This window comes from Heptranchias perlo, chromosome 45 (genome assembly GCF_035084215.1).
Source record: "Heptranchias perlo isolate sHepPer1 chromosome 45, sHepPer1.hap1, whole genome shotgun sequence".
Lineage (NCBI taxonomy): Eukaryota > Metazoa > Chordata > Chondrichthyes > Hexanchiformes > Hexanchidae > Heptranchias > Heptranchias perlo.
The window spans coordinates 620761-633321 of NC_090369.1; the positions used below are offsets into that span (position 1 = coordinate 620761).

The 12561-nt window shown below is 63.9% G+C and overlaps 1 protein-coding gene across 3 annotated transcripts in view; it reads left to right on the forward strand.

Annotated features, from left to right (window-relative positions):
* l1cama (L1 cell adhesion molecule, paralog a) overlaps positions 1-12561 on the forward strand; it is a 226415-nt gene that overhangs the window by 134977 nt on the left and 78877 nt on the right. For all 3 annotated transcript variants that reach the window (XM_067976133.1, XM_067976135.1, XM_067976134.1), the window contains exons 5-10: positions 716-838; positions 1015-1185; positions 2270-2381; positions 9246-9430; positions 10126-10257; positions 11464-11607. In XM_067976133.1, the coding sequence (XP_067832234.1) occupies positions 716-838; positions 1015-1185; positions 2270-2381; positions 9246-9430; positions 10126-10257; positions 11464-11607 (867 nt within the window). The remainder of the gene's footprint in view (positions 1-715; positions 839-1014; positions 1186-2269; positions 2382-9245; positions 9431-10125; positions 10258-11463; positions 11608-12561) is intronic.

Below are 12561 nucleotides of genomic sequence, written 5' to 3' on the forward strand. Positions count from 1 at the left end.
GTGTGAGGGAGAGGGATTAACATCAGTAGAGATACAGTCAGTAACACAGGGCGCTGGGGGGAGAGGGGTTACTGAGTGACAGTGTGAGGGAGAGGGATTAACATCAGTAGAGATACAGTCAGTAACACAGGGCGCTGGGGGGAGAGGGGTTACTGAGTGACAGTGTGAGGGAGAGGGATTAACATCAGTAGAGATACAGTCAGTAACACAGGGCGCTGGGGGGAGAGGGGTTACTGAGAGACAGTGTGAGGGAGAGGGATTAACATCAGTAGAGATACAGTCAGTAACACAGGGCGCTGGGAGAGAGGGGTTACTGAGTGACAGTGTGAGGGAGAGGGATTAACATCAGTAGAGATACAGTCAGTAACACAGGGCGCTGGGGGAGAGGGGTTACTGAGTGACAGTGTGAGGGAGAGGGATTAACATCAGTAGAGATACAGTCAGTAACACAGGGCGCTGGGGGGAGAGGGGTTACTGAGTGACAGTGTGAGGGAGAGGGATTAACATCAGTAGAGATACAGTCAGTAACACAGGGCGCTGGGGGGAGAGGGGTTACTGAGTGACAGTGTGAGGGAGAGGGATTAACATCAGTAGAGATATATGGACAGTAATTTTGGAAGGGCTGGGGTAGAACAGTAGCACTTGTTTCTCAGTGCTGTTGACAGGCTGAGACAGGCCCGTAAACATGTTTTTATTCCTTCCTCTCGTTCCTCAGGCACCCCCAAGTGGCCGAAGGAGAGTGTTCGGAGGTTTGAGAAAGAAGAAGGCGAATCATTGGTGTTACAGTGCAATCCTCCAACCAGCATGGCGACTTCTATGATCATCTGGATGACGAGCAGTGAGTAACTAGGCCTTAACTCCACTGGGAACAGGCGCCTGATGGAAAGACGCTGACCCCTGTCTGACCCCTGTCTCTGGCCTGCTTCTCGCCCTTGTTCGTTCTTCATTTCAAGTTAAAAACATTCTATGAAAAGCGAAACCAAAATGGAGTCATGTTTTTCCTATTTTCTCCAGAACTGTTTAACATTAAGCTGAACGAGCGAGTGTCGCAGGGACTGAACGGGAACCTGTACTTCTCCAACCTACTGGTCGAAGACAGTCTGGAAGATTACACCTGCTACGCTCAGATCCCAGGGACCAGGACCATCATCCAGAAAGAGCCCATTGAACTCCGAGTTAAGACCTGTGAGTGGTGTTTCTGTGTCTGTTACGGTGCCTGATCCCCTGCCTAACCCCCGCCACCCCACCCGCCCTAAACCTACCAACATATAAAGGTAACGGGTAGGACACAGACCTGTTGGTCCATCCTGCCTGCCCCACACACCCTGCTGGCTGGATCATCAGGACTAAACACCTCCATATTCGCCCCCCGACCCGCAGCCATGTAATCTCCTGGGACCCAGGGTCAACAAGGGAACAAAAACCGATGGGAAATTCCTCTCCGACCCCCCCCCCCCCCCCATCAGGCGATGGAAACCAGTCCAAGAGATCGCATGGCCCAAGTGTTACCTGTAAAGGCACTTACTTTCTGTATGATGCGATCTCTGCCCCAGTCAAGAGCCAGCCCAGCTCCCTCTGCAAGATTTTTCTTGAACTCCGGATAGTTTTCGCTCCGACTCTTTCCATCCCCCGAAGACGCTGTCTCCTGCTGGGGTACGGGGGTTCTACTGTCACCGGCCACTCTTCCTGTGCCCCAGAAAAGATTTACCTCCATCGTCTCCTCACAACCCCCTTCCTGTGGATCGTCAAATGGAGATTACCGGATGACAGTTAATTTCCATGGTTATAATCTGAGAGATAAGCACTGAATATCAAATCCCTCCATGGCCCTCGCCCACTCCCTCTCTCTGTAACCTCCTCCAGACCTACAACCCTCCCAGATCTCTGCGCTTCTCCAACTCTGGCCTCTTGTCCATCCCCGATTTCCATCGCTCCACCATTGGCGGCCGTGCCTTCAGCTGCCTGGGCCCTAAGCTCTGGAATTCCCTCCCTAAACCTCTCCGCCTCTCTCCCCTCCTTTAAGACCCTCCTTAAAACCTATCTCTTTGACCAAGCTTTTGGTCACCTGTCCTAATATCTCCTCACGTGGCTCGGTGTCTGATATTGTCTGATTGACGTTCCTTTGAAGTGCCTTGGGATGTTTCACTACGTTAAAGGCTCTGTATGAATGCAAGTTGTTGAATTTCTGGAGGATGTCTCCCTCTGCTGTCATATCTTGAGCTGTGCAAACTGTAACACTGACACCCATTCTCTCTCGTCCTTCCTGCAGCAAACTCGGTGAAGTACCGTAAACCTCGGCTCCTCCAACCGAGCGGACTGAGCAGCTCCAGGCTGGCACTCAGAGGCCGCGCCCTGCATCTGGAATGCATCGCAGAAGGACTGTGAGTAATGCAACCAGAGAGAGAGAGAGAGAGAGAGAGGGCAAGGGATGTTCAGGGATCTCCCATTTAATGCTGGCCGCTTACGTAGGGATTAGTGGATTTCCATGGGGGAGGGAAGGGGTGATCGCAAGGCAGGAATCCTCAATCAGTGGATCAGAGTCTCGCTCAACTCAGGCAGGTTCCAGGTTCCAGGTTCCATCCCCGCTCTGTGCTGAGTTTGCTGTTCCCAGCCAGGGTGGGCGGTAGAGGTGCTGCATTTCATAGAAACATAGAATCTTATAGCACAGAAACAGGCCATTCAGCCCATCTGGTCTATTCTGGTGTTTATGCTCCACGCGAGCCTCCTCCCTCCTTACTCCATCTCACCCTATCAGCCTATCCTTCTATTCCTTTCTCCCTCATGTGTTTATCCGGCTTCCCCTTAAATCCATCTCTGTTATTCCCCTCAACCACTCCCTGTGGGAGTGTGTTCCACATTCTCACCACTCTCTGGGTAAAGAAGTTTCTCCTGAATTCCCTATTGGATTTATGACTGACTATCTTATATTTATCATCTCCCCCACAAGTGGAACATCTTCTATCAAACCTTTTCATAATCTTAAAGACCTCTATCAGGTCACCCCTCAGCCTTCTCTTTTGGAGAGAAAAGACCCCCAGCCTGTTCAGCCGTTCCTGATATTTGTACCCTCTCAGTTCCGATATCATCTTACAGCACAGATGGAGGCCATTCGGCCCATCGTGCCTGTGCCGGCTCTTTGAAAGAGCTATCCAATTAGTCCCATTCCCCTGCTCTTTCCCCATAGCCCTGTAAATTTCTGCTTTTCAAGTATTCAATTTCCTTGTGAATATTATGATTGAATCTGCTTCCACCGTCCTTTCAGGCAGCGCATTCCAGATCATAACAACTCGCTGCGTAAAATAATGTCTCCTCATCTCCCCCCCTGGTTCTTTTGCAAATTACAATTGGCCCCAATGCCCTGGGTTAGGGAGGGGGGGAATGACACAGGGGCGCTGACTCCTGCTGGAAGCTGAAGTTTGGTCAGATTGGGCAGGGCCCAGGTCCACCTGCCCATGCTCATCCTCCGGGCTACTGCTTCATGGCTCGGCTCAGGAACCTGGCACCCTAGGAAAAGGCAGCAGCCAAAGGAGGGGAGTAAACGAAGGAACTCCCATTTCGACAGCACCTTTCACCACCTCAGGATGTCCCAAAGTGCTTCACAGTCCATGATGTACTTTTTGAAGTGTGGTCACTGTTGTAATGTGGGAAAACGCAGCAGCCAATTTGGGCACAACAAGATCCCACAAACAGCAATGTGATAATGACCCAGATCACCTGTTTTTAGTGATGTTGGTTGAGGGATAAATATTGGGCCCCAGGACACCGGGGAGAACTCCCCCTGCTCTTCTTCCAGTAGTGGCGATGGGATCTTTTACATCCACCTGAGAGGGGCAGACGGGGCCTCGGTTTAACGTCTCATCCAAAAGACGGCACCTCCGACAGTGCGGTGCTCCCTCAGTACTGCCCCTCCGACAGTGCAGCGCTCCCTCAGTACTGACCCTCCGACAGTGCAGCGCTCCCTCAGTACTGACCCTCCGACAGTGCGGCGCTCCCTCAGTACTGCCCCTCCGAAAGTGCGGCGCTCCTTCAGTACTGCCCCTCCGACAGCGCGGCGCTCCCTCAAGACCGACCCTCCGACAGTGCGGCGCTCCCTCAGTACCGACCCTCCGACAGTGCGGCGCTCCCTCAGTACCGACCCTCCGACAGTGCGGCGCTCCCTCAGTGCCGCCCCTCCGACAGTGCGGCGCTCCCTCAGTACTGACCCTCCGACAGTGCGGCGCTCCCTCAGCACTGACCCTCCTACAGTGCGGCGCTCCCTCAGTACTGACCCTCCGACAGCGCGGTGCTCCCTCAGTACTGACCCTCCGACAGCGCGGTGCTCCCTCAGTACTGACCCTCCGACAATGCGGCGCTCCCTCAGTACTGACCCTCCGACAGTGCGGCGCTCCCTCAGTGCCGACCCTACGAAAGTGCGGCGCTCCCTCAGTACTATCCCTCTGACAGTGCGGCGCTCCCTCAGCGCTGACCCTCCGACAGTGCGGTGCTCCCTCAGCGCTGACCCCCCGACAGTGCGGCGCTCCCTCGGTACCGACCCCCCCGACAGTGCGGCGCTCCCTCGGTACCGACCCTCCGACAGTGCGGCGCTCCCTCGGCACCGACCCTCCGACAGTGCGGCGCTCCCTCGGCACCGACCCTCCGACAGTGCGGCGCTCCCTCGGCACCGACCCTCCGACAGTGCGGCGCTCCCTCGGCACCGACCCTCCGACAGTGCGGCGCTCCCTCGGCACCGACCCTCCGACAGTGCGGCTCACCGACCCTCCGACAGTGCGGCGCTCCCTCGGCGCCGACCCTCCGACAGTGCGGCGCTCCCTCGGCACCGACCCTCCGACAGTGCGGCGCTCCCTCGGCGCCGACCCTCGACAGATGCGGCGCTCCCTCGCGCCGACCCTCCGACAGTGCGGCGCTCCCTCGGCGCCGACCCTCCGACAGTGCGGCGCTCCCTCGGCGCCGACCCTCCGACAGTGCGGCGCTCCCTCGGCGCCGACCCTCCGACAGTGCGGCGCTCCCTCGGCGCCGACCCTCCGACAGTGCGGCGCTCCCTCGGCGCCGACCCTCCGACAGTGCGGCGCTCCCTCGGCGCCGACCCTCCGACAGTGCGGCGCTCCTCGGCGCCGACCCTCCGACAGTGCGGCGCTCCCTCGGCGCCGACCCCTCCGACAGTGCGGCGCTCCCTCGGCGCCGACCCTCCGACAGTGCGGCGCTCCTCGGCGCCGACCCTCCGACAGTGCGGCGCTCCCTCGGCGCCGACCCTCGACAGTGCGGCGCTCCCTCGGCGCCGACCCTCCGACAGTGCGGCGCTCCCTCGGCGCCGACCCTCCGACAGTGCGGCGCTCCCTCGGCGCCGACCCTCCGACAGTGCGGCGCTCCCTCGGCGCCGACCCTCCGACAGTGCGGCGCTCCCCTCGGCGCCGACCCTCCGACAGTGCGGCGCTCCTTCGGCGCCGACCCTCCGACAGTGCGGCGCTCCCTCGGCGCCGACTCCTCGGACAGTGCGGCGCTCCTCGGCGCCGGACCCTCGACAGTGCGCGGCGCTCCCTCGGCGCCGACCCCCGACAGTGCGGCGCTCTCCCTCGGCGCCGACCCCCCGACCAGTGCGGCGCTCCCTCGGCGCCGACCCCTCCGACAGTGCGGCGCTCCCTCGGCGCCGACCCCTCCGACAGTGCGCGCGCTCCCTTCGGCGCCGACTCCTCCCGACAGTGCGGCGCTCCCTCGGCGACCGACCCTCCGACAGTGCGGCGCTCCCTCGGCGCCGACCCTCCGACAGTTGCGGCGCTCCCTCGGCGCCGACCCTCCGACAGGTGCGGCGCTCCCTCGGCGCCGACCCTCCGACAGTGCGGCGCTCCCTCGGCGACCGACCCTCCGACAGTGCGGCGCTCCCTCGGCGCCGACCCTCCGACAGTGCGGCGCTCCCTCGGCGCCGACCCTCCGACAGTGCGGCGCTCCCTCGGCACCGACCCTCCGACAGTGCGGCGCTCCCTCGGCACCGACCCTCCGACAGTGCGGCGCTCCCTCGGCACCGACCCTCCGACAGTGCGGCGCTCCCTCGGCACCGACCCTCCGACAGTGCGGCGCTCCCTCGGCACCGACCCTCCGACAGTGCGGCGCTCCCTCGGCACCGACCCTCCGACAGTGCGGCGCTCCCTCGGCACCGACCCTCCGACAGTGCGGCGCTCCCTCGGCACCGACCCTCCGACAGTGCGGCGCTCCCTCGGCACCGACCCTCCGACAGTGCGGCGCTCCCTCGGCACCGACCCTCCGACAGTGCGGCGCTCCCTCGGCACCGACCCTCCGACAGTGCGGCGCTCCCTCGGCACCGACCCTCCGACAGTGCGGCGCTCCCTCGGCACCGACCCTCCGACAGTGCGGCGCTCCCTCGGCACCGACCCTCCGACAGTGCGGCGCTCCCTCGGCACCGACCCTCCGACAGTGCGGCGCTCCCTCGGCACCGACCCTCCGACAGTGCGGCGCTCCCTCGGCACCGACCCTCCGACAGTGCGGCGCTCCCTCGGCACCGACCCTCCGACAGTGCGGCGCTCCCTCGGCACCGACCCTCCGACAGTGCGGCGCTCCCTCGGCACCGACCCTCCGACAGTGCGGCGCTCCCTCGGCACCGACCCTCCGACAGTGCGGCGCTCCCTCGGCACCGACCCTCCGACAGTGCGGCGCTCCCTCGGCACCGACCCTCCGACAGTGCGGCGCTCCCTCGGCACCGACCCTCCGACAGTGCGGCGCTCCCTCGGCACCGACCCTCCGACAGTGCGGCGCTCCCTCGGCACCGACCCTCCGACAGTGCGGCGCTCCCTCGGCACCGACCCTCCGACAGTGCGGCGCTCCCTCGGCACCGACCCTCCGACAGTGCGGCGCTCCCTCGGCACCGACCCTCCGACAGTGCGGCGCTCCCTCGGCACCGACCCTCCGACAGTGCGGCGCTCCCTCGGCACCGACCCTCCGACAGTGCGGCGCTCCCTCGGCACCGACCCTCCGACAGTGCGGCGCTCCCTCGGCACCGACCCTCCGACAGTGCGGCGCTCCCTCGGCACCGACCCTCCGACAGTGCGGCGCTCCCTCGGCACCGACCCTCCGACAGTGCGGCGCTCCCTCGGCACCGACCCTCCGACAGTGCGGCGCTCCCTCGGCACCGACCCTCCGACAGTGCGGCGCTCCCTCGGCACCGACCCTCCGACAGTGCGGCGCTCCCTCGGCGCCGACCCTCCGACAGTGCGGCGCTCCCTCGGCGCCGACCCTCCGACAGTGCGGCGCTCCCTCGGCGCCGACCCTCCGACAGTGCGGCGCTCCCTCGGCGCCGACCCTCCGACAGTGCGGCGCTCCCTCGGCGCCGACCCTCCGACAGTGCGGCGCTCCCTCGGCGCCGACCCTCCGACAGTGCGGCGCTCCCTCGGCGCCGACCCTCGGACAGTGCGGCGCTCCCTCGGCGCCGACCCGCGGACAGTGCGGCGCTCCCTCGGCGCCGACCCCCCGACAGTGCGGCGCTCCCCTCGGCGCCGACCCCCCCGACAGTGCGGCGCTCCCTCGGCGCCGACCCCCCGACAGTGCGGCGCTCCCTCGGCGCCGACCCCCCGACAGTGCGGCGCTCCCTCGGCGCCGACCCCCCGACAGTGCGGCGCTCCCTCGGCGCCGACCCCCCGACAGTGCGGCGCTCCCTCGGCGCCGACCCCCCGACAGTGCGGCGCTCCCTCGGCGCCGACCCTCCGACAGTGCGGCGCTCCCTCGGCGCCGACCCTCCGACAGTGCGGCGCTCCCTCGGCGCCGACCCTCCGACAGTGCGGCGCTCCCTCGGCGCCGACCCTCCGACAGTGCGGCGCTCCCTCGGCGCCGACCCCTCCGACAGTGCGGCGCTCCCTCGGCGCCGACCCTCCGACAGTGCGGCGCTCCCTCGGCGCCGACCCTCCGACAGTGCGGCGCTCCCTCGGCGCCGACCCTCCGACAGTGCGGCGCTCCCTCGGCGCCGACCCTCCGACAGTGCGGCGCTCCCTCGGCGCCGACCCTCCGACAGTGCGGCGCTCCCTCGGCGCCGACCCTCCGACAGTGCGGCGCTCCCTCGGCGCCGACCCTCCGACAGTGCGGCGCTCCCTCGGCGCCGACCCTCCGACAGTGCGGCGCTCCCTCGGCGCCGACCCTCCGACAGTGCGGCGCTCCCTCGGCGCCGACCCTCCGACAGTGCGGCGCTCCCTCGGCGCCGACCCTCCGACAGTGCGGCGCTCCCTCGGCACCGACCCTCCGACAGTGCGGCGCTCCCTCGGCACCGACCCTCCGACAGTGCGGCGCTCCCTCGGCACCGACCCTCCGACAGTGCGGCGCTCCCTCGGCACCGACCCTCCGACAGTGCGGCGCTCCCTCGGCACCGACCCTCCGACAGTGCGGCGCTCCCTCGGCACCGACCCTCCGACAGTGCGGCGCTCCCTCGGCACCGACCCTCCGACAGTGCGGCGCTCCCTCGGCACCGACCCTCCGACAGTGCGGCGCTCCCTCGGCACCGACCCTCCGACAGTGCGGCGCTCCCTCGGCAACCGACCCTCCGACAGTGCGGCGCTCCCTCGGCACCGACCCTCCGACAGTGCGGCGCTCCCTCGGCACCGACCCTCCGACAGTGCGGCGCTCCCTCGGCACCGACCCTCCGACAGTGCGGCGCTCCCTCGGCACCGACCCTCCGACAGTGCGGCGCTCCCTCGGCACCGACCCTCCGACAGTGCGGCGCTCCCTCGGCACCGACCCTCCGACAGTGCGGCGCTCCCTCGGCACCGACCCTCCGACAGTGCGGCGCTCCCTCGGCACCGACCCTCCGACAGTGCGGCGCTCCCTCGGCACCGACCCTCCGACAGTGCGGCGCTCCCTCGGCACCGACCCTCCGACAGTGCGGCGCTCCCTCGGCACCGACCCTCCGACAGTGCGGCGCTCCCTCGGCACCGACCCCTCCGACAGTGCGGCGCTCCCTCGGCACCGACCCTCCGACAGTGCGGCGCTCCCTCGGCACCCGACCCTCCGACAGTGCGGCGCTCCCTCGGCACCGACCCTCCGACAGTGCGGCGCTCCCTCGGCACCGACCCTCCGACAGTGCGGCGCTCCCTCAGCACCGACCCTCCGACACTGGGATTATGCGCTGAAGTCTCTGGTCTGGAACTTGAACCTCAGGTTTCAAGTAACAAGTTTTAAAGTGAAAATAACTTGCAAGAAGGTCTGTGTGTCGACGTGTCTCTCAAGCCCTTTGCTTTTCCTTTATTCTTCAGCCCGACTCCCACTGTACACTGGGAGAGAATGGATGGGAACTTGCCCCACGAGCGGGTCAGCTTGGAGAACTTCAACAAGATCTTGAAAATCGACAACGTGATTGAGGATGATGACGGTGAATACCGGTGTACGGTGAAGAACAAGCAAGGGCAGGTCAAACACACCTTCAGTGTCTCCGTCGAGGGTAGGTCCTGATCGCCAGCTCGCTCCCCGAACACCCAGCTCGCTCTCCGACCCCCCGCCTCGCTCCCCGACCCCCCCCTTGCTCGCTCCCCGAACCCCCCCTGCTCGCTCCCCGAACCCCCCCTGCTCGCTCCCCGAACCCCCCCTGCTCGCTCCCCGAACCCCCCCTGCTCGCTCCCCGACCCCCCTCCCCCACTAACTCGCTCCCCGACCTCCCCCCCCCCCCCCCCCCCCCCCCCCCCCGGCTCGCTCCCCGAACCCCCCAGCTTGCTCTCCGAATCCCCTGCTCGCTCTCCGCGCCCCTCGGCTCGCTCTCCGCGCCCCCCGGCTCGCTCTCCGCGCCCCCCAGCTCGCTCTCCCGCACCCCCCGGCTCTCCAAACCCGCAACTCTCTCCCTGCGGCTCCACATTCTCACCACTCTCTGGGTAAAGAAGTTTCTCCTGAATTCCCGATTGGATTTATTACTGACTATCTTATATTTATGGCCCCTAGTTCTGGTCTCCCCCACAAGTGGAAATATCTATATCGACCCTATCAAACCCCTTCTTTATCTTAAAGACCTCTATCAGGTCACCCCTCAGACTTCTCTTTTCTAGAGAGAAGAGCCTCAACCTGTTTAGCCCCTTCCTGATAGTTATAACCTCTCAGTTCTGGTTCTTTAACATCTTGACTTTGTTTCTTCTCTCTGTGATGCAGCTGCTCCTTACTGGATTAAAAAGCCGGAAGGTGGCACGTACAGCCCAGGAGAAAACGTCCGCCTGGACTGTGACCTTGACGCAAAGCCCAAAGCTGAGATCCGCTGGAAAGTGAATGGGGTATTGGTGAACGGTGAGCGGGTGGCAGCGGCTCTGTTTTCTTCATTATTCCTATCCTGCTTCTCCTTTTTACAAGCTACTCGTTTGGTGCTGCTTAAATCTCCAGTTGCCGCGAGAAATATCATCCTCCATTAAACCCAGGCCCCGTATGTCCTCTCCCACGGCACTGTTGATGGAGCTGGGGGAGTTCTCCCAGTGTCAGCTGTGGCTCAATGGGTCTCACTCTCCCCTCCCTGTCAGAAGGTTCAAGCCCCCACTCCAGAGACTTGAGCATATAATCCAGGCCGATACTCCTGGTGCAGTACTGAGGGAGCGCCGCACTGTCGGAGGGTCGGTACTGAGGGAGCGCCGCACTGTCGGAGGGTCGGTACTGAGGGAGCGCCGCACTGTCGGAGGGTCGGTACTGAGGGGGCGCCGCACTGTCGGAGGGTCAGTACTGAGGGAGCGCCGCACTGTCGGAGGGTCAGTACTGAGGGAGCGCTGCACTGTCGGAGGGTCAGTACTGGGGGAGCGCCGCACTGTCGGAGGGTCGGTACTGAGGGAGCGCCGCACTGTCGGAGGGTCGGTACTGAGGGAGCGCCGCACTGTCGGAGGGTCAGTACTGAGGGGGCGCCGCACTGTCGGAGGGTCAGTACTGAGGGAGCGCCGCACTGTCGGAGGGTCGGTACTGAGGGAGCGCCGCACTGTCGGAGGGTCGGTACTGAGGGAGCGCCGCACTGTCGGAGGGTCGGTACTGAGGGAGCGCCGCACTGTCGGAGGGTCAGTACTGAGGGAGCGCTGCACTGTCGGAGGGTCAGTACTGGGGGAGCACCGCACTGTCGGAGGTGCTATCTTTCGGATGAGACGTTAAACCGAGGCCCCGTCTGCCCCTCTCGGGTGGATGTAAAAGATCCCACGGCCACTATTGGAAGAAGAGCAGGGGGAGTTCTCCCCGGGGTCCTGGGGCCAATATTAATCCCTCAACCAACATCACTAAAAACAGATGATCTGGTGATTAGCACATTGCTGTTTGTGGGATCTTGCTGTGCGCAAATTGTCTGTTGTGTTTCCTACATTACAACAGTGACCACACTTCAGTAGTACTTCATTGGCTGTGAAGCGGTTTGGGACATCCTGAGGCCGTGAAAGGTGCTGTAGAAATGAAAGTTTTTTTCTTTCTCTTCCCTTCCTCCTTTCCTTCCTTCCATCTATTCAGTTATTTTTTTCTTCTTTCATGCAGAAACGGACCCTGAGTCTTCGAGAAAGGTGCTAGGCAGCACCATGATCCTGACCGAAGTTCAAACAAAGGACACGGCCATCTACCAGTGTGAGGCTCACAACGAGCACGGGACCCTCCTCACCAACATCATCGTCCTGGTGGTCGGTAGGTAGCATCATGTCCTTTCTCTCTGTCCGGCCAATCAAAGGTGAACACAGCAGGGGCAGAGGATGCAGTACCCTACCCAGCCTCTAAAACACGGGCTGCATCGCTCCCTAGAGATTCCACGCGGGCTGCGTCGCTCCCTAGAGATTCCCCGCCGGCTGCGTCGCTCCCTGGCGATTCCCCGCGGGCTGCGTCGCTCCCTAGAGATTCCCCGCCGGCTGCGTCGCTCCCTGGCGATTCCCCGCGGGCTGCGTCGCTCCCTGGCGATTCCCCGCGGGCTGCGTCGCTCCCTGGCGATTCCCCGCGGGCTGCGTCGCTCCCTGGCGATTCCCCGCGGGCTGCGTCACTCCCTATTAGTTGGACAGATAACCCTCCATCATTCCTAGTTGAATCACAGGAATACAGTGAGAGTTGACTCTGCATTGCTATCTATATTACCCGTGCTCTGTCCTGCGTATACCACGCTCCAGCCTGTGCCCTGTCCCGCATTTAACACGCTCCAGCCCGTGCCCTGTCCCGCGCATAACACGCTCCGGCCCGTGCCCTGTCCCGCGCATAACACGCTCCGGCCCGTGCCCTGTCCCGCGCATAACACGCTCCGGCCCGTGCCCTGTCCCGCGCATAACACGCTCCGGCCCGTGCCCTGTCCCGCGCATAACACGCTCCGGCCCGTGCCCTGTCCTGCGCATAACACGCTCCGGCCCGTGCCCTGTCCCGCGCATAACACGCTCCGGCCCGTGCCCTGTCCCGCGCATAACACGCTCCGGCCCGTGCCCTGTCCCGTGCATAACACGCTCCGGCCCGTGCCCTGTCCCGTGCATAACACGCTCCGGCCCGTGCCCTGTCCCGCGCATAACACGCTCCGGCCCGTGCCCTGTCCCGCGCATAACACGCTCCAGCCCGTGCCTTGTCCCGCGTATAACAGGATACTGATTGCAGCTGCCCTCTACACCC